At 41.9% G+C, this 27,474-nt stretch overlaps 1 protein-coding gene across 3 annotated transcripts in view; it reads left to right on the plus strand.

The window, feature by feature from the left end:
* Nucleotides 1-27,474, plus strand: part of NFATC3 (nuclear factor of activated T cells 3) — a 141,194-nt gene that overhangs the window by 48,846 nt on the left and 64,874 nt on the right. For all 3 annotated transcript variants that reach the window (XM_072117782.1, XM_072117784.1, XM_072117783.1), the window contains one exon: nucleotides 12,671-12,870. In XM_072117782.1, the coding sequence (XP_071973883.1) occupies nucleotides 12,671-12,870 (200 nt within the window). The remainder of the gene's footprint in view (nucleotides 1-12,670; nucleotides 12,871-27,474) is intronic.

Here is a 27,474-nt window from a genome sequence, read left to right on the forward strand (position 1 = left end):
GGCTGGTGAGCTCTCTGGTGGTGAGGACCAGCATTGGGAGGGAGAAGCAGGGCGCAGAGCCCTTGGAGTGGCCATATAATCTGTGGCTAGTTCATCATGGGCCAGATATGAGGGTTGCCTCGTGGAAGGCTGTCTCTGTGGCAAGGGGGCAGCTGGGGAGGCACTTGTAGAAGGGATGATGGATGGGTTAGGACTGTGCATCAGACCCACAGGTCCTGATGGAGGGGCCAAGTCTATTAAAAGGTGCTGGAGGTCAGCCTGTGTCCCCTCTTGGGCCCCCTCCATGACTGTTGGGCAGTCCTCTTCTTGGACCCAGCGGTCCTCCCCTTCCCTGGTACATGAGGCCCTGCAGGGCGCCATGATGGCATCTGGTACCTGGAGGGGTGCAGGGCTGTATAATCCCGTGTGCCTGGTGGTCTGTCCCTCCGTCAGGTTGCCGGCCTGCCCTGTACCTGGTGGCTTCGGGGTAGAGGCGGAGCCCGGCCAGTCTACTCCCTCGGCATCCGGACACGCCCCCCCTCTTTAGCTGTTCTTAATATATTTACTTCTCAGGTCATTTTGGAGTTGTGCTATAAAGGAGGCAATGACACGGAACACATACGGAGGTTGTGTTAACAACTGTACAAGCGTCTTAAACAATTTTAAGGCAATTTTACAAAAAAACAAGGCTGCCCTCTCAATACACCTTCAGCCAACATGTGATGCACAGATATGTCACACGTCAGGAAGTGGGTAAATAAAATGTTCCATCAAAATCCATCATGATAAACCAGGGACACTTGCTCATAGACTCAGGCCTGGTGACTGTAGTAATCTTCTTATATATGTTATCCATATATTAACATTAATAACATTAACATGTTAATAACATTAACATTATGATAATGAGCCCGAGGGGCCCAGCACAGTGTTTCCAGAGTCCCTCAGTGATGTCTTTTCACCTGCAGTTACTATGAGTAGGGCAGGTCTCCGCACTCCCTGCATTTCTTGCTGCTTTTCGATTATTACATAGGCCGAGGGAGGAGATGATAGCAGAGGAATAGCAGAATTTTGCACCGATGGCAGAATTTTGAGTGTACTACGATACCTGGAAAAGTATTGCGATACTTGTTACCGATACGATACTTTCCATGAAAAGAAAAAAGCTTTATCTGAACTCCAAATGTTTGTTAACCCTTTCACGACCCGTGACGTAATAGCACGTCACGGGTCGGCCGCGGGTGCATGGAGAGGGCTCACGCGCTGAGCCCTCTCCATAGCCGGTAAGTCTTTGCTGCATATTGCAGCAAAGGCTTACCGGTAACACCCGCGATCGGTGCTAGCACGTGTGGGCGCCGCCATCTTTTCGAGGATCGCCGCTCCCCGTGACGTCATCGGGGAGTGGCGATCCGTCGCCATGGTAACCTCGGGTCTCACGAAGACCCGAGGCTACTTCGGGTTAACCCATGCATTACAATGTGCTACCAGCACATTGTAATGTATGAGTAGTAAAATCCCCATATACTGCCATACTGTAGTATGGCAGTATATGATAGGATCGTGCAGACACCCTAGGGTTAAAGTACCCTAGGGAGTCTGAAAAGTACTGAAAATAAAAATAAAAAAAAGTTAAAAAAAAAAAAAAAATTATAATAAAAAACCCTAAAAACTCAAATCACCCCCCTTTCCCTAGAACTGATATAAATATAATTAAACAGTAAAAATCATAAACACATTAGGTATCGCCGCGTCCGAAAATGCCCGATCTATCAAAATATGATAACGTTTTTTCACTGCGTTTAATCCTGTAACGGAAAATCGCGCTCAAAGTTGAAAATGGCACTTTTTTTGTCATTTAAAAAAATTAAAAAATTCTATAACAAGTGATCACAAGGTCGAACAGTCCTAAAATTGATAACATTGTAAATGTCATCAAAATCCGCAAAAAACGACACCACCCACAGCTCAGTACACCAAAGTATAAAAAAGTTATTAGCGCCAGAAGATGGCAAAATCCCCCAAAAAAATTTTGTACAGGAGGTTTTAATTTTTTTAAATGTATGAAAACATTATAAAACCTATACAAATTTGGTATCCCCGTAATCGCACAGACCCAAAGAATAAAGTAGTCCTGTCATTTGGGGCGCACAGTGAAATCCGTAAGATCCAAGCCCACAAGAAGACGGCACAAATGCGTTTTTTTACCAATTTCACTGCATTTGGAATTTTTTTCCCGCTTCCTAGTACACGGCATGGAATATTCAATACCATCTCTATGAAGTGCAATTTGTTACGCAGAAAATAAGCCGTCACACAGCTCTGTACATGGAAAAATAAAAAAGTTATGGATTTTTGATCATGGGGAGTAAAAAATGAAAATGAAAAAACAAAAAAGGGCAAGGTCCTGAAAGGGTTAAAACAAACAAAAATCTGAATAACAATTCCGATTGATTCTTTAGAAATCCATAGTTTTTAGATGTATAACACTTGATTTAGAACTTATTTTTAGCAGGAAATGCTGTACTTTACACCAGAATTATTCTGGAGCAGATTAAAACCTGTATCGCTTATTTCGTTTTTTTGGGTTTTTTTTTTTTTTTGAAGGGGACAAGATGGAGAAACCCACATCTTTTTGGCAAGTCGTTCATTGTGCAGGTTCACTAATGAACGTTTTGTTGTATGGGACCAATTTGGCAAGCTCTGTGCAGCGCTGCTTAATCTGTAGGCGCTGTATAAATAAAGAGAATTCTTATGGGTTGTTATGCACATGGTAATACCATATGTGTAGGTTTTGTGTGATGATTTTCACTTTTTTCTATGTAATGGGAGCATTGGAATATTTTTATTCTTTTATAGATTTTTTTTTTTTTTTACTTTGTTCCATTATGGGAAATCAAATGATTGCTCATTAGTGAATTACAGATTAAGCAGCGCTGCACAGAGCTTGCCAAATCGGTACATGAGTATTGCAGGGTATTATCACTGTTAGGCCATGCAGATGCAGATCTGTGTGTTAGAATCTCATAGGCTCTGATAGTTAGAGCAGGGGTCAGGCAGCATGTGTTTTTTATACCTTTCAGGATCACACTTCCTTAACCCCTTCAGCACCACTTTTTTTTTTTTTTAAACCTTAAATCCAAGAGAGTTTAAGATAATAGTTCATAGCAAGGATCGACACCCACACGTGGTGGGAAGGGACTCCAGAAGGAACTTATCTCTTAATCGCACTTGGATTTAAGGTTAAAAAACATGGTGGTCCTGAAGGGGTTAAGGAAGTAGGTTTTGAAAGGTATAAAACACATGCTGCCTGATGCCCTGCTTCTCTGGGACCCAGAGTGCTGGGACTTGTACTAAAGGCTGTATGCAGTGCTGCTGGCAGATTGGGGAAGCCTCTGCTTGCGCTCATCCCCCATGAGCCAGACAGGGCACCTTGCTGCTGCCTTGTATATGGAGAGACTGTTCTCTTCAGTGGGGGAGCTCGCAGGAAGCTTAACCCCTTCCTGCTCACCTCCTGTTTTGAAAACCTCTCTCCAACCTGAGGGTGATGCCACGCATGACGTTTTGAACCCGTTTTTGGTCAGTTTTTAAGCAGTTCGTCCAATGCATTCGTTTTCGATCATTTTTAATTAACATAATTGGTAAAACTTGTCAAAAACCGCATGTGTTTTTTTTTCTTCAAAAAATCGCATGTGTTTTTCAAAACACATTTTGAGCCGTTTTCAGGCAGTTTTTAAGCAGTCCGTTAACCCCTTAACGACTTGGCCTTTTTTAGTTTTTTTCACTTCCATTTTTCACTCCCCACCTTCAAAAATCTATAACTTTTTTTATTTTTCCAAAATAAAGAGCTGTGTTATGGCTTATTTTCTGCGTAACAAATTGCACTTCGTAGTGACGGTATTTAATATTCCATGGTGCGTACTGGGAAGCAGGAAAAAAATTCCAAATGCAGTGAAAATGGTGAAAAAACACATTTGCTACGTTTTCTTGTGGGCTTGGATTTTACAGCTTTCACTGTGTGCCCCAAATGACATGTCTACTTTATTCTTTGGGTCTACTTTATTCTTTATGTGGATACCAAATTTGTATAGGTTTTATAATGTTTTCATACATTTAAAAAAATTAAAACCTCCTCTACAAAAAATTTTTTTTGATTTTGCCGTCTTCTGGCGGCAATAACCTTTTCATACTTTGGTGTACGGAGCTGTGGGTGGTGTCATTTTTTGCGACTTTTGATGGCGTTTTCATTGCTATCATTTTTAGGACTGTGCGACCTTTTGATCACTTTTTATTAATTTTTTTATATTTTCCAAAATGGCCAAAAAATTTCATTTTTGACTTTGGACGCTATTTTCCGTTACGGGGTTAAACGCAGCGAAAAACCGTTATTATATTTTGATCGGACATTTTCGGACGCGGCGATACCTAATGTGTTTATGATTTTTACTCTTTATTAATATTAATATCCGTTCTAGGGAAAGGGGGGTGAGTTGAATTTTTAGGTTTTTTTATTATAATTTTTTTTTAACTTTTTTTTTACTTTTACTTTAACCCTAGGTTGTCTGATCGATCCTACCATATACTGCCATACTGCAATATGGCAGTATATGGGGATTTTACTCCTCATTCATTACAATGTGGTGCTAGCATCGATCGCGGGTGTTACCGGTAAGCCTTTGCTGCAATATGCAGCACAGACTTACCGGCTATGGAGAGGGCTCGGCCCGCGAGCCCTCTCCATGGACCCGCGGCCGACCCGTGACGTGCTATTACGTCACGGGTCGTGAAAGGGTTAACAAACATTTGGAGTTCAGATAAAGCTTAAGGGGTTAAAAACCGCATTCTTTAAAAAAGGCATGCATTTTTTGAAAACGCATCCGTTTTGGACAGGTTCGACCAATTATCTTAATTGGGACAAAATTGGGTTAAAAACGCCACGTGTGCCATCATCCTTAGGCTGCATTCACGGGCACACGGCAGCGCGCGGGAGAGGAGGAGGGGGAGAGCAGGGCTCACCCTCACCCCTCTCCATAGGGGTACATGGCGCACAGCGCCGTATGGGGTACGGTACCGCACTGCGCGCCCATTGCCGTCTATGGGGGTCGTATATACGTAAATATGTCCCCCTTGCGTTAGTGAGAATGCAGCCTTAGGGTGATGTCACACATGGCGTTTTTAGGCCATTTTTGGGGCGTTTTTAGTTAGTGCATGCGGTTTTTGATGCATGAGTTTTTGTCCGGTTTTCCGAAATTTGCACCGTTAAAAACGGACAATAGCGCATGCGTTTTCAAAAACCACATGCAGTTTTTTTAAAACTGATGCGGTTTTTAAGGCATACGGTTTTTACGATCTGAAAACGCACTAACTAAAATCGGCCTAAAACGCCATGTGTGACATCACCCTTAGGGCTTAATCTTTGCAGTGTCAGGGCTCTGAGGGGAGGGGGATGAATGCAGCACTATATGAGGCAGTGTGTTCCTGCACTGCCCTGACCTGTGTGTTTAAGCACATAGATTATCTCAAGCACCACAGTGACAGCACACAATCTCCTTGCTCGTCTCCCTGATTACTCACACGTTGCGTCTTGTTTGCGTTTAACGCATGCGTTTTAAGACCGCTGAAGAGGAGATTTGCCTAATTACATTGGTGTCAGCATTGTGTTTAAAAAATGCAAGCGTTAACGCAATGTTAGAGCATGCATTAACACACTAACAAGCACATGCGATAACATCGCATTAATGCATGTGGTTTGTAAACACAATGTTGACAACAATGTAATGAAATCTCCTCTACAGTCATGGCTAAAAGTATTGACAATGGCACAAATATTATATTTTCACATGAACTGTTGCCCTTTTGGTTTTTGTTTGTTCACTCGTCTCTTGATGATTTACCAAGTTCTCAATGGGATTAAGATCTGGGGAGTTTCCAGGCCATGGACCCAAAATCTCTGTTTTGTTCCCTGAGCCATTTGGTTATCACCTTTGCTTTATGGCAAGATGTTCCATCATGCTGGAAAAGGCATTGTTGATCACCAAACTGCTCTTGGACAGTTGGTAGAAGTTGCTCTTGGAGGACATTCTGGTACCATTCTTTATTCATGGATGTGTTTTTAGGCAAGACTGTGAGAGAGCCGATTCCCTTGGCTGAGAAGCAACCCCACACATGAATGTTGCAGGATGCTTTACAGTTGGCATGAGACAAGACTGGTGGTATCGCTCACTTTGTCTTCTCCGAACAAGCTTTATCCCAGTCCTCAGCAGTCCACTCCCTGTACCTTTTGCAGAATATCAGTCTGTCCCTGGAGAGAAATGGCTTCTTTGCTGCCCTCCTTGACACCAGGCCTTACTCCAAGAGTCTCCGCCTCACAGTGCATGTAGATGCACTCACACCTGCCTGCTGCCATTCCTGAGCAAGCTCTGCACTGCTGGTAGCTGAGACACTTTTAAGAGACGTCCTGGCACTTGCTGGTCCTTCTTGGGCGCCATGGAGCCTTTTTGGCAACAATGGACTCTCTCTCCTTGAATTCCTTGATGATGCAATAGATTTTTGACTGAGGTGCCATCTTTCTAGCTGCGATACTCTTCCCTGTTAGGCCAGTTTTGTGCAGTGCAATGATGACTGCACATGTTTCTTTAGAGATAACATGGTTAACAGAAGAGAAACAATGATGCCAAGCACCAGCCTCCTTTTAAAGTGTCCAGTGGTGTGATTCTTACTTAATCATGACATATTGATCTCCAGCCCTGTCCTCATCAACACCCACACCTGTGTTAATGAAGCAATCACTGAAACAATGTTAGCTGCTCCTTTTATAGCAGGCCTGCAATGAAGTTGAAAAGTGTTTTAGGGGAAAAAGTTCATTTTCGAGGCAAATATTGACTTTGCAATTAATTGCTGTTAAGCTGATCACTCTTTATAACATTCTGGAGTATATGCAAATTGCCTTTATAAAACCTGATGCAGTATCATTCTCAAAACTTATGGCCATGAATGTACAGCTGTTCAACCCCTTCCCGCTTTGCATCCGTGCAGTGACTTGGCGCTCAGCTATCGGAGGCAGAGCTGATACTGGTTCAGCTTAAGATCTGAGCTGAACCGGCATTGGGACACACTGGGTGCCAGCTATAAGTAATAGCCGACATCCCAGTGTAATACCCGCGGTCGGAGTGGGCTCCGATCATGGGTATTTAACTTGCCTTTGGGGGGTCTTTGCCCCACGATCGACCCTGCCTTCCTTCATCGTCTTCAGGGACACCGATCATTGCTATGGCAGCAAGAGATGCCTGTAGACACTGCCTGAAAGATGGCATCTATGACGTCATCTTAAAGGCACAGTGCCAGCCAGAGGTCACACTAACTTTTTTCCAGAAGGGTAATAATACTCCTCTCACCATTTTTGAGGAGTAATTTCTGTGTTACTGAAAATGTCATACTCCTCCTTGGCAAACTCTATAACTCTTATATAGTGTTAAACTATTGTTCCATATGACTGTTTGTACTTTTGTAATGTCTTATTTTATTTGTAAATATCCCCTATGATATGTACTGTAAAGCGCTACGAAATATGATGGCACTATATAAATAAATATGATTATTATTATAGACGTCTATTTATAGAATAAAATTGTTACAGCCCCTGTTTTTGTAGCTACTTGAGATAATTATAGTAATATCTGGGGCTGAAGTTGACCCCAGAAACCCCCACAGAGGAGGTCAGGGCTTACGCCGGCGCCAGACAAGCACACAGAGTGGGCCGGGGCCGCCGCTGGTTCCAGAGCCCCCCACAGAGTGGGTTGATGTCCCAAACCCCTACAGAGTTGGCCGGGACTGACACTGCTTATTTTATTTAATTTATTTTTCGTTATTGGGACCTTGTGACAACATTTTTTTTTTTTGGGGGGGGGGGACAAGATGCCTTTTCAGTGTTACCATTTTGGGGTTGGTATCCCCTACTGTCGAAAATGTAGGAATATTTTTTTGAGGGCAGGAGTAGAAAAGCATCAGTTCTGTACTGGATTTTTTTACTTTTTTTTTTTTTTTTTCCACCGTAAAGCCTAATAATCATGTTATCTTTATTTTGTGGGTTAGTACGATTGCGGGGATACCATACATGAATATTTTTTCTTACATTTTACTAAATTTGCCAACTAAAACATAATCATTTGTGCATCACCGTCTTCCAAGTGGCATAAGAATATTTTGGCTATGGAGCTGGTTGATGGCTTGTTTTTTTGCGGGACATGTTGTACTTTGGAAGCATATCATTCTGGAGCACTTTTTTTTATCACTTTTTATTGCATTTTTTTATGGGATTCAATAGGTAAAAATCATAATTTCTGGTGGGTTTTTAAGTTTCTTTTTTACGGCGTTCATTGTGCGGGTTCAATAATTATTTACTTTTATTCTACAGGTTGTTATGGACGCAGTGATACTATATATGTGGGGTTTGTGTTAGGATTTAGACTTTTTTACTGTTATGTCTCTTTATATTATTACACCCATTTTTATTGATTTATTATTTTTTTTATTAAAATTTTTTTATTTTTTATTTACCATTTCCACCATGGGACATGAACAAGCAATCATCTGATTGCTTGTTCATTATAATACTCTGCAATACTGATGTATTGCAGGATATTAGTAGTGTCAGCCTATGCAACCCCCTAGTAGGGGGTTGGGAGATATTTTCTGCTCATTGTAAACAACCTGTGAAAAGACCGGAAATGTCCACCAGAGTGCCTTTGGCCAATAAGCATAATTTTGAAAGATTATTTTAGGAGGAAATAGGCATATTACCACAGTCATTGTGGTATGGTTAATCCATACTTGAATTTGATGGTAGATTGCCTCTATTGAAAATCTAATATTAAATGTAACTTGTCAGGCACATCTACCACAGCCTGACTCAGGATTGCATTGCAGACTGTTGAGAGGGGTCATTTTATAATTCACAAGAGCTGCTGACTGACTTCAGCATCATCATGCATAGCAACTCACTACAGCAAATAAGGTTTTGGGGCTCTATGTGCCTGACAGGTTCCCTTTAAATTATGTGTGTATGACCCATAAATGCTGCTTTGTACAGCTTCCAGTACTTTTGTTATAAAATACAGTTTATCTGTAGTGTTTGAGGGGGGGGGGGGGGGGTTGTAAATCATTGCATTTGTAAAGTTCAGCAAATTACCAGCATCCAGAGACTATCAGCAGAGGTCGCAGTGGGCTTAGATATCGATGCCTGTACTTTAAATAGTTAATAGATGCTCAGTTTTTACTGTCAGAATTATATAAATGTGTTATTTTTTTATCAGATTATCAAGATAAGACTGATGCATCCTACCACATAAATGCATATTTTATCCCATTGTGACCTTCACTGCTTCCTTTCTAGTCACTCTGCCTTTGTTAGCTTACGCATGCATTGGCGTTTGCTATGGAAACAGCAGAGAAACACAAACGAGAGCTGGCTCTATTCCCTGTACGCACACACAATCTGCTGACATTGTTGATATAGTGCTGTGTTAAAATCTAAGGTCAGCTGCTTCAATTCTGCAATTTTGAGTTTACTTTATAATGGGACAGAATCTTTTTAGCATATCCTAGCCATTGTATAATGTGTTGCATGAAACAGTTATGCTTCTTTTTCCTTGCTGTGATTAGGGTTTCTTAAAGGTCTTCTCTGGATTTATGATTTTTACACAGATTTCAATACCCTATCACCCTTTTCTAAACAGAACATTGTCCATATAGTGCATCTTAATTTGTCTGTTGAATCAACGTATAGCACACAAAACCAAAAAATATTTGTGTGCAAGGGAGTCTTATTACCGAATTTTTCGGACTATAAGGTGCACAAAAAATCCTTTGATTTTCTCAGAAATCAAAGGTGCGCCTTCTAGTCCAGTACACCTTATATATGAACCGTGCTTACAGACAACAGCTGCCTTTAACTGTGGACAGGTCTGCCACCTGCTGGTCATTCATCCTTATAATCAGGTACGCCTTATATATGAACTTAGACGTTTTACCAGGCATTTATTGATGGTGTGCCTTATAGTCTGAAAAAAATACTTTAATTTTTTTTAATAAAATAGATTATTCAACATAATGGAACCTGTCATTCAAATTCTTATAGATTTTTATCTGGGGTTCAAACCCCTAATCATTGTAAGGTGACTTTCAAATTAAATGAGTCTGTGTCCAGCGCTGGAATTTGACTAACTTGAAAGAAAAGACAAGACCTGTCCTTGCAGGAAGTTAGCAAACAAGACTGATAAGTTTATTGAGGGACCGACATTTATAGAAAACCATAAGGCACTTTACATAAGGCGCGTAATTAGGAAAGCAACAACTATAATTGGGTGTTCTCACCCAGGAAATGTAACACTATTGGATGTAAGCACACAAAGGAGTCTAATACTATTGGCTACATGCAAATACTGAAACTTCCCAGGTGTTCGCCTGGATACCTTCCACTAGGTGATGCTAGTGAGCACTAAGTCTTTGTGTGATGAGGGACAAACCCAAACTTTAGTTATCACTACACAAAGTTATATGAAATGAATGCTGAGTCTTTAAAATGTCCGACAATATGTAAAATGGCGTCTGAGTCCACTGTAATATCTTTAACAAAATTAACCCACCTAAGATAAATACTTCATAAAAACCTTAGATTAAAAAGCATTGCCCTTATCCTTGAATTGTTCTTTTCCATGGCGGCAATGTTAAAAATTCAGTCTGTAAACTTAAATGCAACTCACCTGATTTGAGTCCTGCATATCCATTTTTTTTGCTGCTACTACCATGCTGCTGGTATGGAACTAGTACTTGCCAACCATCTACCAATATTCAGCTACAGACATATAGTTGTTTACTTGAAGAAATACCACACAATGCTTTGCTGGAACGTTGATAGAGAGACAGACAACATTAGTTTTTAATTTTTTTTTTTAGTTGTTATTGACAAAAAGTACATACAATAAAAATCAAATTTCAAGCAAAATTGTACAAGAAAAACATGTTTGCTCCAACAATTTAAAAAAAGAGGAGCAACAAAATGTAATGTCTTGCAAATCTTTTTTAAATTTTTTCCTAAACCGTAACAAACTAAAACGTAGGGCAGTACAACGCCCATGAACGGACATCTTACTCTTTCGTCACAAATTAGTATAAAAAACAGAGGGTCGTGTGTGCTACATCCTTAATCACCCTCACTGTACTATTACGGCGTGCATTGAAGGGCAGGAGGATATAGACGGCTCCCAGGCTGAGCACTCTCTGTACCAGGTGGTTGTTTGTGTCATATTGCAGCAAACGCCCACCGGTAACACACACGGTCAGTGCTGGCACTGATCATGGATGTTAATCCTGTAAATGCTTCCGGAGGTGGGAGCCGTGATATTGGATTTGAGTCTCCCCCTGTGAGGTCAACGGTTGGTTACTATGACAACCTTGGGGGGGGGGGGTCAAAATCTGGTGAAAGGTTTTCTTTAAAGTGAAGTCAAAAGACAATTATTAGCAACAAGAGCACTATCAATACAAGCGCAACACAACCGTTTCCTGTCAAGTGTAGTAATCATACCAGTGCATCCCTGCAAGTGATAGAATAATGAGGAAAAAGGGAGGAACTACACGGGGACAAAAGAGGATGATTATGTGACGTTGTGGTAAATGTACCAAATATAGTAACCATATAACCCACCATATATTATGACATGCATATTACCATGACATCATATTATCATGACATCATATTATCATGGCATCACAACACAGCACATGTTAAAGTGAAATTCCAAAAGATTCTATACATAAATAATGCCATTATTATTGTACATTCTTGTGTGAATAATACCTGTCAAATGTTAAAGACAACCTGTCACCAGGGACCTCATTTTCACTAAAGACAGGTGGCAAAAAGCCTATTACAGCTGCATTGCAAATATGCCTTACTGCTTTCTCTAAGCATTTGCGTTACAATACAATTGTGTGCTATAATTTACCTTGCACTCTGACAGAATCCTCTCTGTAGTCACAGGGGTTGGGCTTTGGTTTGGATGCATTTCAAGAATGAAAATGTGACTTGTCTGTGCTGCAGACTGCTCAATTCTTGGCCCCCACCTTTGTGCTCCTAAAATGTATCCAAACTAAAGCCCAACCCCTGGGACTAAACAAAGGATTCTGTTTGGAAGCCATGTCAGTTAGAGCTTAGAGAAAGCACAAAAGCAAATTTGCAATGCCGCTATATTGGGCTTTTGCAACCTATCTTTAGTGAAAATGAGGTCCCCGGTGACAGGTTCCCTTTAAATGGCATCTATCATTTATTGTAATGCTATACATTACAAGATTACAAAAAATATATATGCTTAGTATAATTATTCTACTATATAAGCATGCATACTTCACATAAAATACATATTCTGACTATTGACAGTTGTAACCTTCAGAAAAGTTAGTTACAGTTTTTCTCTGTGCTACAGTCATTGCTGTTCTCTAATTATGATCGTGACATGTTTTGCAAAATATAGCTTTCATCTTGATATTCTTTGGTAATTTTGTAAAACACAGTTCTAGCGGCTTGGTGTAATCCCTACAAAAAATCTATCAAATGTTGATTAATAGAGATTACATTATTTCTGAAGTGCTCATACATTGTTCTTTAATTTTGATCTCCAATGTATGTTTTGTTTTTCAGCTCTCGGGTTATACAGAGAAGCCTGTTAACTTGCAGATGTTCATTGGAACAGCTGATGAGCGTTATCTGAGGCCGCATGCATTTTACCAGGTGCACAGAATAACTGGGAAAACTGTAGCTACTGCAAGCCAAGAGATTATTATAACAAGCACAAAAGTTCTGGAAATCCCACTCTTACCAGAAAATAATATGTGTGCCAGGTATGTCTTTGTTTTCATTTTTAATGGAAATCTACCATCAAAATCAAGCATGCAAATCCAGAGTAACTTCTCTAGATCCAGGTCCTGTCACTGGTAATCCTTTTATAATTGTTATCCGTGGGCTTTAACCCTTTTTTTGGTGATGCCCTTTTTTATTTTATATTTCTGTTTCTTACTTTGTTCCTCTAGTGGCAGTATTTTATATTCCATGCCATGTACTGGGAGGCGGGAAAAATATTCCAAATGCAGTGAAGTGTACGAAAAATCACTGTGCCATTTTCTTGTGGGCTCTGTTTTTACGGCTTTCACTGTGCACTCCAAACGACACCTCCTACTTTAATCAGTACCTTGGGTCCGTGTGATTACATGGATACTAAATTTATATAGGTTTTAAAAAATTAAACATTTTTGTACAAAAAAATAATAATTTTTTTTGCTTATTTTTACGCTAGTAATTTTCTTACTCTGGCGTATAGAGCTGTGTGAGGTGTCATTTTTTTTCGGGATATGATGACGGTTTTATTGCTACCCTTTTAGGGTCTGTAAAACATTTTGATCACTTTTTATCAAATTTTTATGTGTTGCAAAATAACAGTGGTGTTTCGTACATTTGGGTGCTATTTTCTGTTACAGGGTTCACAGCTGGGAATAACTGTTTATAAATGATAGGTCAGACTTTTTAGGAAATACATAACATGTTGACCGCACCCTAAACATTGCAAGTTACAGGGTGCCGTTTACTGTATATATACTGTATATATCCATGCAAAATACAATATAAATCAAGCATATTAACACCTTTGCACACCCTGACATAATTCTACGTCGTAGGATGCGGGTAGTTCCGCTTCTGAGCCCAGGCATTACGCAGTAGCCGGGATCCCACCGTAACAGCCAGCATCGCGACTAATCACAATTCCGTCTGTTTGATCCTATAAACGCCATAGTGACCTCAGCGTCTATAGAGCAGGAAAGGTACTTGTCTCAGTTCGGCGCACACAGATAGGTGACATACACAAGATGAATCCAAAAACGGGGGTATTTTATTTCGTATCTCTGGAACACAACGCGTTTCGGAGTCTACAATGACTCCTTTTTCAAGTGGATAGATACTGGGGGAACATAAAAAAAAGGGTATTTGGGGAGGGGGAAGGTACATATATAGTACAAAAAGTAGATAAAAGTGAATTATTTGTGTTTTAAAAGAACTCTATGCAAACACAAAGACATAAAAACAGTCATATGAATGGTAATAGATGCATGAAACAAATTAAGAATACGTATAATATCACAAGATTGAATACATGATTGAGTATTAATTATGCATGATTAAATACATAAATGAATAATTCAATACATAGGTACATAAGGCAGGTTTATATATAATGAAACCTATATGCTATTGATGTAAATCACTGAGTAAACTTGAATAATATAATGCATATACAAATAAATAAATAACTCATTAGGGGGGCGGAGCTGACCGCTGCGGAAGATGGCAGCATAAATCCGGAGCTCCGTGCGCTACACATGTGAGACCCGTAGTAAACTGGGCAGAAGCAGCGGCAAATGGTGAAGTACGGAGGTAGCGGTCCCGGAGGTAACCGGGGACAAGTCGATCGCTCCCAAATCAGCGCACATAAAACTGTTAGAGAAAAAACGAGCCCAGAAAGACCCGCGTGCATGCGGCACAAGATGGCGCCGAGCAACTCGCCCTCTGATGCCTCAGAGCACTCGGACACGCCGTCAGACCACGAGCCCGGCTCCTCACGCTTTGAGATTTCACAAGCAGTGCTACAAAGAACGATCACGGCAGCGTTGGCCCCGGTCATGAAGGAGCTCTCGGAGATCAAAGCAGAGGTACGCCACGTGGGGCACAGGGTGGAAGCTCTCGAGTCGGGGCAGGAAGAACTAGTGGGCTTTGCTGAGGCGGTAAGGAGCAAATTAACAGCCAAGGACAACCAGATAAATCATACCTTCCTGATGCTGGAAGACCAAGAAAACAGGAGTCGCCGCAAAAACGTCAGGCTAAAAGGCCTCCCTGAATCCTGGGCTACAGAAGCGCTGCCAAGCATCATGCAGCAGATATTCACTATGCTATTAGGGGCAGACCGCTTTGAAAAAGTGATAATCGAGAGAGTGCACAGAGCCCTTAGGCCCAAGCCAGCCCCATCAGACCCACCTAGAGACATAATTTGCGGGCTCCTGAGCTATGTCGACACGGCAGCCATCCTCAGCAAAGCGAGAGAACATGGCGACTTAGAATATGAAGGCGCTAAAGTGGCCCTCTTTCAGGACTTAGCAGCCTCCACTCTGGCTAAAAGACGCCTCTTCAGGCCACTTTTGACCCAACTGCGCGACCTCAACCTACAGTACAAGTGGCTTTTCCCGTTTGGCCTGCAATTTTCTAAAGGGAACCAGCAAGTAGCGATCAAACACCCGAGAGACCTGGAGAAAGCCTGGAAGCTTCTAGGAATTAATCCCATCAACATTCCCTCATGGCTACCGGCAGCTGACGAGATAGAGCTACCTCTACTGAAAACACCTACTCCCTGGCAGCTAGTGGCGGCGCCGAAACCTGTGAGAGAGAAGAAGAAGAGATCAACCTGGAAAGAGGACACTTGAATCACTCGCATCGGACAGGTCTAACTTACCTTTCAACTTGCCTTTCATCTTTTCACTGGTTCTCATCTCGTTTATGTAGTAAGATGCTCAGCCGCCATGCGGTATTTTGTTTAAATGTTATTATCTCATTAATAAGTTAAGCACTTGCATAGCTTAGTATTTTTATTCACCATTTGCCCCAGTAGGTATATATGACGGTCAACAAGTCTAAGCTGGCACGAAATTTCGGTAAAACACCTGGGACCGTAGATACACTATCCAGCCCAAAACCCAGTTTTACTTATTAGCTGATGGCCTATGCAGATAATAGGTCTCGCCTAAAATGGCGATGCGACTACCCAGTCTAGTAGTGCCCCCCATCGCATTCAGGCGCATTGTCGCAGGTTGTATAGACCACTCTCCAAAAGTGGGAGCTCTATGCACCTGTACCGCGAAACACCCACAGAGAGATCATGGGTCTGTTTCATTTGTTTACTTGTTCTTTTCATTGTTTTCTGTGTGTCTTTTGCTAGATCATGTTCATGGTAACAAGGTGGTAGCTTCCTCCCATCCCCCCCCCTCCCCCTTTTTCCTGGTCTTACCTTCCCCCTCAGGTAACACAACCAAGTAGAGCAAAGAGGTGCAATTCGCAACTGGACTCCACACCCATGATACAAATGTGATGGCGACCCTTCAGATTACCTCCTGGAACATGAAAGGTCTCAACTCCCCTGGTAAGCGATCCCAACTTTGGCTCTTATTACGGCGCTTTAACACTGAAGTAATTTTACTTCAGGAAACCCACTTTAAAGAAAATAGGATACCAAAACTACCGCTTAAGATGTATGATCAGTGGTTCCACAGCGGCAGTTCTTCTGCAGCTTCTAAAGGAGTCTCCATAGGGATCCATAGGAACACACCCTTCACATTAAAAGATACATACAAAGATGCTGAGGGAAGGGTCATTCTAGTAAAAGGTCTATTAGGGGGAGTGATGTTTACTTTTGTTTCACTGTACGGGCCAAATAGGGGCCAATGCGCGTGGCTGTGTAGCATTTTAGAAAAAATTAAGCTATTCGCAGAAGGAATCCTTATAGTAGGAGGTGACCTGAACGTCACGCTGAATCCGCTAGAGGACTCCTCCACTGGGCACTCTGCTTGTTCTTTTAGGGCTATAAAGCGTATTAAGGTGGCTCTGGGGGATCTCTCACTGTTGGACTCCTGGAGAAGTTTACATCCAGGGGATAGATCTTACACCTTCCACTCTGTCCCTCACAACACATGGCAGAGATTAGACTACCTCTTCGTACAATCAGACTATATTGAACAGGCCTTGTCGGTAGAGATAGGACCAAGCACGATATCTGATCATGCGCCTCTTTTGATGTCCTTCCTCTTACCGCATATCCCGGCTAAAGAGTGGACATGGCGACTAAATGAGACGCTTCTTGGAGACGAGTCTCTAGTAGCGGAACTAACAACTAAGATGTCCAAATCTTTCACTGACAACGCCGATACTGAACTAGATCCAGTAACCCTGTGGGAAGGTCAGAAAGTTGTCGCCTAATGGAGATGGGAGCTAGGGTTAAGAAAAAAAGGAACGCGAAAATAGAGGGGCTGCTAAAAAGAATCTCAGACCTAGAAAGACAACATAAGAGATCTAAGGCCCTGCAGGTAGAAGAGGATCTGAAATTGGCTAGAGACCAATTGAAGGACCACCTTAACATCACTATATCAAAGATTTATTTACTGTATATATCCATGCAAAATACAATATAAATCAAGCATATTAACACCTTTGCACACCCTGACATAATTCTACGTCGTAGGATGCGGGTAGTTCCGCTTCTGAGCCCAGGCATTACGCAGTAGCCGGGATCCCACCGTAACAGCCAGCATCGCGACTAATCACAATTCCGTCTGTTTGATCCTATAAACGCCATAGTGACCTCAGCGTCTATAGAGCAGGAAAGGTACTTGTCTCAGTTCGGCGCACACAGATAGGTGACATACACAAGATGAATCCAAAAACGGGGGTATTTTATTTCGTATCTCTGGAACACAACGCGTTTCGGAGTCTACAATGACTCCTTTTTCAAGTGGATAGATACTGGGGGAACATAAAAAAAAGGGTATTTGGGGAGGGGGAAGGTACATATATAGTACAAAAAGTAGATAAAAGTGAATTATTTGTGTTTTAAAAGAACTCTATGCAAACACAAAGACATAAAAACAGTCATATGAATGGTAATAGATGCATGAAACAAATTAAGAATACGTATAATATCACAAGATTGAATACATGATTGAGTATTAATTATGCATGATTAAATACATAAATGAATAATTCAATACATAGGTACATAAGGCAGGTTTATATATAATGAAACCTATATGCTATTGATGTAAATCACTGAGTAAACTTGAATAATATAATGCATATACAAATAAATAAATAACTCATTAGGGGGGCGGAGCTGACCGCTGCGGAAGATGGCAGCATAAATCCGGAGCTCCGTGCGCTACACATGTGAGACCCGTAGTAAACTGGGCAGAAGCAGCGGCAAATGGTGAAGTACGGAGGTAGCGGTCCCGGAGGTAACCGGGGACAAGTCGATCGCTCCCAAATCAGCGCACATAAAACTGTTAGAGAAAAAACGAGCCCAGAAAGACCCGCGTGCATGCGGCACAAGATGGCGCCGAGCAACTCGCCCTCTGATGCCTCAGAGCACTCGGACACGCCGTCAGACCACGAGCCCGGCTCCTCACGCTTTGAGATTTCACAAGCAGTGCTACAAAGAACGATCACGGCAGCGTTGGCCCCGGTCATGAAGGAGCTCTCGGAGATCAAAGCAGAGGTACGCCACGTGGGGCACAGGGTGGAAGCTCTCGAGTCGGGGCAGGAAGAACTAGTGGGCTTTGCTGAGGCGGTAAGGAGCAAATTAACAGCCAAGGACAACCAGATAAATCATACCTTCCTGATGCTGGAAGACCAAGAAAACAGGAGTCGCCGCAAAAACGTCAGGCTAAAAGGCCTCCCTGAATCCTGGGCTACAGAAGCGCTGCCAAGCATCATGCAGCAGATATTCACTATGCTATTAGGGGCAGACCGCTTTGAAAAAGTGATAATCGAGAGAGTGCACAGAGCCCTTAGGCCCAAGCCAGCCCCATCAGACCCACCTAGAGACATAATTTGCGGGCTCCTGAGCTATGTCGACACGGCAGCCATCCTCAGCAAAGCGAGAGAACATGGCGACTTAGAATATGAAGGCGCTAAAGTGGCCCTCTTTCAGGACTTAGCAGCCTCCACTCTGGCTAAAAGACGCCTCTTCAGGCCACTTTTGACCCAACTGCGCGACCTCAACCTACAGTACAAGTGGCTTTTCCCGTTTGGCCTGCAATTTTCTAAAGGGAACCAGCAAGTAGCGATCAAACACCCGAGAGACCTGGAGAAAGCCTGGAAGCTTCTAGGAATTAATCCCATCAACATTCCCTCATGGCTACCGGCAGCTGACGAGATAGAGCTACCTCTACTGAAAACACCTACTCCCTGGCAGCTAGTGGCGGCGCCGAAACCTGTGAGAGAGAAGAAGAAGAGATCAACCTGGAAAGAGGACACTTGAATCACTCGCATCGGACAGGTCTAACTTACCTTTCAACTTGCCTTTCATCTTTTCACTGGTTCTCATCTCGTTTATGTAGTAAGATGCTCAGCCGCCATGCGGTATTTTGTTTAAATGTTATTATCTCATTAATAAGTTAAGCACTTGCATAGCTTAGTATTTTTATTCACCATTTGCCCCAGTAGGTATATATGACGGTCAACAAGTCTAAGCTGGCACGAAATTTCGGTAAAACACCTGGGACCGTAGATACACTATCCAGCCCAAAACCCAGTTTTACTTATTAGCTGATGGCCTATGCAGATAATAGGTCTCGCCTAAAATGGCGATGCGACTACCCAGTCTAGTAGTGCCCCCCATCGCATTCAGGCGCATTGTCGCAGGTTGTATAGACCACTCTCCAAAAGTGGGAGCTCTATGCACCTGTACCGCGAAACACCCACAGAGAGATCATGGGTCTGTTTCATTTGTTTACTTGTTCTTTTCATTGTTTTCTGTGTGTCTTTTGCTAGATCATGTTCATGGTAACAAGGTGGTAGCTTCCTCCCATCCCCCCCCCTCCCCCTTTTTCCTGGTCTTACCTTCCCCCTCAGGTAACACAACCAAGTAGAGCAAAGAGGTGCAATTCGCAACTGGACTCCACACCCATGATACAAATGTGATGGCGACCCTTCAGATTACCTCCTGGAACATGAAAGGTCTCAACTCCCCTGGTAAGCGATCCCAACTTTGGCTCTTATTACGGCGCTTTAACACTGAAGTAATTTTACTTCAGGAAACCCACTTTAAAGAAAATAGGATACCAAAACTACCGCTTAAGATGTATGATCAGTGGTTCCACAGCGGCAGTTCTTCTGCAGCTTCTAAAGGAGTCTCCATAGGGATCCATAGGAACACACCCTTCACATTAAAAGATACATACAAAGATGCTGAGGGAAGGGTCATTCTAGTAAAAGGTCTATTAGGGGGAGTGATGTTTACTTTTGTTTCACTGTACGGGCCAAATAGGGGCCAATGCGCGTGGCTGTGTAGCATTTTAGAAAAAATTAAGCTATTCGCAGAAGGAATCCTTATAGTAGGAGGTGACCTGAACGTCACGCTGAATCCGCTAGAGGACTCCTCCACTGGGCACTCTGCTTGTTCTTTTAGGGCTATAAAGCGTATTAAGGTGGCTCTGGGGGATCTCTCACTGTTGGACTCCTGGAGAAGTTTACATCCAGGGGATAGATCTTACACCTTCCACTCTGTCCCTCACAACACATGGCAGAGATTAGACTACCTCTTCGTACAATCAGACTATATTGAACAGGCCTTGTCGGTAGAGATAGGACCAAGCACGATATCTGATCATGCGCCTCTTTTGATGTCCTTCCTCTTACCGCATATCCCGGCTAAAGAGTGGACATGGCGACTAAATGAGACGCTTCTTGGAGACGAGTCTCTAGTAGCGGAACTAACAACTAAGATGTCCAAATCTTTCACTGACAACGCCGATACTGAACTAGATCCAGTAACCCTGTGGGAAGGTCAGAAAGTTGTCGCCTAATGGAGATGGGAGCTAGGGTTAAGAAAAAAAGGAACGCGAAAATAGAGGGGCTGCTAAAAAGAATCTCAGACCTAGAAAGACAACATAAGAGATCTAAGGCCCTGCAGGTAGAAGAGGATCTGAAATTGGCTAGAGACCAATTGAAGGACCACCTTAACATCACTATATCAAAGATTTATTTAAAAGCCCAACATAAATTTTACGCTCACGGGGACAAGTGTAGTAGAACCATGACCAGTCTTTTGAAAAAGGCACAGGCACGTACATTCGTCTCTACGATTAAAACATCAAAAGGGGATAGAGTACACAAAACGGAAGACATAGCCCAGGCTTTCCAAGAATATTATACAGGCCTATATAACTTGAGACAACGAGAGTCTAGCCAGGAAAGAGGAGTGAGACTGGATAATATCCGAGAATTCCTGGGGAGGGTGCAGCTCCCACACTTGGGTGAGGCGGACATGGGTCCATTAACACAACCGATAACAGAACAAGAACTGGGAGAGATCATTGCGTCCATACCAGGGGGGAAGAGCCCGGGCCCAGATGGGTTCACAATACTTTATTATAAGAAACTAGGCCCTTTATTGACTCCCCACTTTACGAATATGTGCAATGCACTGCTCAGAGGGGAACATTCACTTCCTTCTATGCTTTCAGCTCATATTACCATAATACACAAAGCGGGCAAAGACCCTGAACAGCCTGGGAGTTATCGCCCAATCTCCCTACTGAACGTGGATTTAAAGGTATGGGCTAAATTACTGGCCAGCAGATTAACATCACTGCTCCCACGTCTTATAGCGGATGATCAGGCAGGATTTGTCAAGGGGAGGGAAGGCAAAGATAATGTATCCAAAGTAATCAAAGCCATACACTTAGCTAATTCCAGGAAGACCCCTCTAATCCTTCTCGGCACGGATGCCGAGAAGGCATTCGATAGGGTAGACTGGCTCTTTATGAAGGAGGTCCTCCTAAAGTATGGCCTCCCGAGTAGCTTTGTGGAAGCTATCTTCTCGTTGTACAACGGGCCCTCTGCACGTATTAGAATCAACGGGATCTTGTCACCCACCTTCCATATACGAAACGGAACGAGGCAGGGGTGTCCCCTATCCCCCTCCCTCTTCATACTCTGCCTAGAAGCTATGATTCAGTATGTACGTCAAGACAAACGCATTAAAGGGCTTAAGATGGGAAAATCCACATGTTTACTAGCGGCCTTTGCCGACGACTTAATTTTCCTGCTTACCAATCCATCGGAAGCCTTACCGATCCTCTGCAAACACTTTGAGTACTTTAATCAGATTGCTAACTTTAAAGTAAACATGAGCAAGTCAGAAATTTTAAATATATCCCTACCAGCGCAACAAGTCAAAAAGATCAAACCAACGTCCCCCTTTATTTGGCAAAATGACTCTATTAAATATCTGGGAGTCCAGCTGTCTAGAGATCCACGTAATCTTTATAAACTAAACTTCACTCCGCTTCTAGACACCATACAACAAAAGCTAACAGACTACAACCTACCAAACATCTCGTGGATGGGTAGGAAGAACGTGTTAAAAGCTTATGTATTACCCAAGATACTCTACCCCCTTTTGATGCTCCCAATAACAGTACCAGGATGTTTTTTTTCCAAAATTAAGAAAATGTTTTCGAATTATCGATGGAGAGGGAAACGTCCTAGGTTAGCACATACTCTGCTGATGCGGAAGAAGGGGAGAGGAGGTCTGGGGGTACCAGATGCAAGATTCTACTACTGGGCTGCACAGGCGGTGAGAGGGTTAGCGTATAGAACACCAGGTAGCTCCTCAGTAATCACCAAGTCAATGGAGCAGAAAGAGAGATTACTGACGCTTGGAGGGGCATGGATTCCACCTCCCTGGAGACAGAACTTAGACTGTCTGGACAAACTGACGAGACACACACTTCAGATGTGGCATGCAGTAAACAAGAGATTTGAGTTATCCCTTTTCCCATCCCCTTTAATGCCAGCTAGTCTCCTACCCTACACGATATCTAAGAAGTGGTCTGACGTGCCTACCTGGTGGGCGGGATTTGAGGACCTCACATTAGGGGAATTTCTGAAAAAAAACGACACTATGAAAGATGAGGAAATTAAAGATAGAACAAAAGGGGGGGGGTTGTCTGTCACTCATCAAGATGCAGCTCAAATCAGTGTGTAGGGAGTTCCTAAAGAACCACGGTGCAGTAAGAGAGGCAACCACTCTAGAAATATCTTTAGCGGTAGGTGCCCCCAGGGCTGCAAAGGTGTCGTTTCTACATGACATTTTGTTGTCTAAAAAAGCACCAGATTACCCACTTTACATTTCAGCTTGGGAAAAGGAGCTGGGACTTACCCTTACAGAAAAGCAAAAAGATTGGGTACTGAGACACTCCTATGGTTTTTCGCGCTGTGTTAGGCTACAAGAAAATCATTACAAACTATTATCGAGGTGGTACAAAACACCAGAATCATTGTTCCACTGGGGCTTGCACCCTTCAGGGGTATGTTGGAGATGCGGACTAGAACTAGGTTCTTACACGCATGTGTGGTGGTCCTGCTCTCTAATTAAAACTTTTTGGCTGGAGATCCAAAGCAGAATTCGCACCATATGCTCTGCTTCCCCCCAGATAACACTACCCTTAATTTGTATGGGATGGGCGTCAGACGATACTAAGTTAGATGGGAAGTCTATTTTTACACACCTCATCGCGGCAGCAAAGGCGCTGATACCCACTTACTGGTTACAACCCATTGCACCACCCATCTCAGCTTGGGAGGAGAAAGTGGCTCAGATTTGTCGGATGGAGGAACTTTCGAGCTGGGCGTCTCACACTCATGAGCAATTTGTCACAACATGGCAACCTTGGATAGATTACAGAACCAATGCCAATAAAGAATAATGGCTACGATTGTAGTGTGAGCACACACCCCCCGAATAGCAAAAAACAAAACAACACTTCCTTCTCTCCCCCCAAGTAACAGACAGTACTATAACACAATACACTCTCTCCCTCTGACTTACCTTCCCCATGACCCCTTCCCTCCCCCCCCCCCATGTACAAAAGCTACCATAAAATTGGATCCTACCATCATGATCTGGTTATATATTTGTTCACGATATTATGTTGTTACACTTGCTTTGTTACTAATACCTTGCAATGTCATGAGCTCAAAAAGGTTTCGTGCAGGTATGGAGTATGACTTTCTGTTGCACAAACGCGCAGTATATCTGTAAATGCTCGCGAACCTGATGGAGATAATAATACTGAATATATTTGTTCAATTGTTACAGTAGAATTATTACGAGGTATGTTTTGTATTCTTGCATTGAACAAACAAATTGACATTGTACACTGTATGAATCCTGTTTTTACTAAATGTTTTAATAAAAAGAGAATTGATAAAAATAAATAACTCATTAAATAAATAAATAAATAAAGCTGTGGCACAAGTGGACCGTCTGTTATTTATATATAAATTAAATTAAATTAAACTGTAGAGCTGTAAATATCCTAAATGAGTTAGCGGTGGCTTGTGGGGAGCGAGATTAATTAAATAAATAAATGAATAAATAATTAAGTAAATCTAATAAATTGAATAAATGAATAAATGGGCAGATAAAATTGACATAGGGAGAGCGAGAGCTTACTTGCAGCGCGGGTGAAGGGCCGATTCCCCGAAGCTGTCAGGCAGCGTTGTCTTTGTTGTTAAATATAGACGCCGACTAGTGGGAGCGGCGCGCGACAACGCTGCCTGACAGCTTCGGGGAATCGGCCCTTCACCCGCGCTGCAGATAAGCTCTCGCTCTCCCTATGTCAATTTTATCTGCCCATTTATTCATTTATTCAATTTATTTATTAGATTTACTTAATTATTTATTCATTTATTTATTTAATTAATCTCGCTCCCCACAAGCCACCGCTAACTCATTTATGATATTTACAGCTCTACAGTTTAATTTAATTTATATATAAATAACAGACGGTCCACTTGTGCCACAGCTTTTTTTATTTATTTATTTATTCAATGAGTTATTTATTTATTTATTTGTATATGCATTATATTATTCAAGTTTACTCAGTGATTTACATCAATAGCATATAGGTTTCATTATATATAAACCTGCCTTATGTACCTATGTATTGAATTATTCATTTATGTATTTAATCATGCATAATTAATACTCAATCATGTATTCAATCTTGTGATATTATACGTATTCTTAATTTGTTTCATGCATCTATTACCATTTATATGACTGTTTTTATGTCTTTGTGTTTGCATAGAGTTCTTTTAAAACACAAATAATTCACTTTTATCTACTTTTTGTACTATATATGTACCTTCCCCCTCCCCAAATACCCTTTTTTTTTATGTTCCCCCAGTATCTATCCACTTGAAAAAGGAGTCATTGTAGACTCCAAAACGCGTTGTGTTCCAGAGATACGAAATAAAATACCCCCGTTTTTGGATTCATCTTGTGTATGTCACCTATCTGTGTGCGCCGAACTGAGACAAGTACCTTTCCTGCTCCATCGACTACGCTTCCAGACCGGTTTGGCAACCGCGTCTTGACGACCCTTGTCCACTGGCAGCACCAGGAGACATTAACCATCTACACTTTCATTAGAGTTGTGCCTAAATCAGCACAACCACATCCGATGAGCTTCTCTCCTTTCCTCCTAGTCAGCACCATAAGCTACTACCATACTACTCTATGAGCGCTTTTCTGGTCTCTCCTTGTCCGCCTTTCTATACGACACTCAGCGTCTATAGGGCATTGCCGCAACGTTCGGCACCCTCCATGCAGGGCACGGAGGTGCCGATCGTTGGCGATAAGGACTCCAGGGCTGCGTATAGTAGTAGCCTGTTATGATCGTGCTTGCAGCAATATTTAACAGTGCAGCTGTCAGCCGATGCAAAATGCATAGGCCGACTATGTTATATGCTGAAATACATTAGTATTGCAGTATATTACAATGAACAAGTGATCAAATGATCACTGGGACAAAATAAAACAGTAAAATAAGGTTAAAAAGAAAGTGTAATTAAAAAAATTATTAAAAAAAGAATAAAATTCCCCTGAAGTCCCATCACATGCAATAACCAAATAAAAGAAAATCACCCAAAAAAACACAACATATTGGGCAACACAATGTCCAAAACAACTTGTACAATAAGATAAAATTGTCACTGAACCCATACGTTTACCCCAACATGATACCAAGATGAAGTACAGCTTGTCCCACAAATAATAAGCTCTAAAACTGCTCTGTAAACAAAAAAAAATATAAATGTTATGCCCATTGTTACATGGTGATGCAAAAACAAGCAAATTTCTCAGCATGAGTTCTTTATTTTGCAAAACAAGTTAACCATAAAAAAAGCTATATAAATGGGGCATCGCTGTAATCGTGATGACCCATAGAATAAAGATAACAGATGCTAAAAACCATAAACAAGAATTTATGATTTAACAGCCACCAAGAAATAGTTAATAAAATCTGATTATTAGCCATCCCCCAACTCCCCCCAGGCTGGTCTGAATGTCTCTCCTTCCGTTCTATGTCGGCCGTGCACTCATACAGCAGCAGTCACCACCACATATGGGTCATCCTCATACTCTGGAGAAATTGGATATCAAACTTTGTGGAGTTTTTCATCATTAAATACTTTGTGACGGTTTAATATATTAATTTCGGCCAAAAAATTGTCTAAAAAAACTACAGTTGTAAATTACACCTCCATTTTGTTTTAACCCCTGTGTAGCATCTAAAGGGTTAACACAGTTGATTTTTCTCACATTGAGGGGTTTAGTTTCTAAAATTGCATGATTTATGGGGTTTTACTGCTATTTAGGCCTCTGAATGTCACTTAAAACTCAGCAGGTGCCTCTAAATAAGGGTTTTGGCGATTTTCATAAAAATGAGAAAACTTGCAGCCAAAATTCTGAACCTCCTAACAACCTAGAGATAAGAGAGGGGATACATGAAAAGCCCACGCTGATATAAAGCAGAACATGTGGGAAATGTTAGTTATAAATTTTAGTTGGGTGAAAATGAATAATTTTTAGAAAATTTTGCCCCAATTTTTTTTTTAAAATGCTTTCTATTACTTTGAAGTACAATCTCAAAATCCCCTGGATATGTTAACCCCTTCCCGGCATTTGACGTAATAGTACTGCATCGCGGGAGGTGCGTTCCCACAAAATGCAGTACTATTACGTCATGCTTCTGGCACTGGCTCCTGAACGGAGCCGGCGCCAGAAGCTGCAGGTGTCAGCTATATATTATAGCTGATACCGGCCTCTAACACCCGGCGTGCAAGGGGCATTTGAGAAGAATCGGACCCTCCCGCGGTGCTTACTGGGGGGGGGGGTCCGCTGCTCCGATCGCAGCCCCGGGACTACCGGTGCCCGGGGCTGCGCAATCCTCTGCGCAGCATGCTCAGTGTGTTACATTACACAGTGAAATACATCTGTATTACACTGTGTAATGTGAAGAATAGCTTGAACAAACGATCAGTGGATCGCTTGTTCAAGCTAACCTGTAAAAGTTAATAAAAAAATGTTAAAAACATTACATAAAATAATTTTTTAATAAAAAGAATTAATTAAATAAAGTTAAAGTCCCATAAACACAAATATTCCCTATACACATGCAATAAAGTGAAAAAAAAAACACAAAATCACCAAAACCCCCCCACATATTTGGTATCGCCGCGTCCGTAACAATCCGTACAATAACTCAGAAACATTATTGGACCCGCTCAGTGAACGCCGTAAAAACGAAACCCGAAAAACACGCCAAAAATGTACATTTTTC

This window comes from Engystomops pustulosus, chromosome 7, assembly GCF_040894005.1.
Source record: "Engystomops pustulosus chromosome 7, aEngPut4.maternal, whole genome shotgun sequence".
Classification (NCBI taxonomy): domain Eukaryota; kingdom Metazoa; phylum Chordata; class Amphibia; order Anura; family Leptodactylidae; genus Engystomops; species Engystomops pustulosus.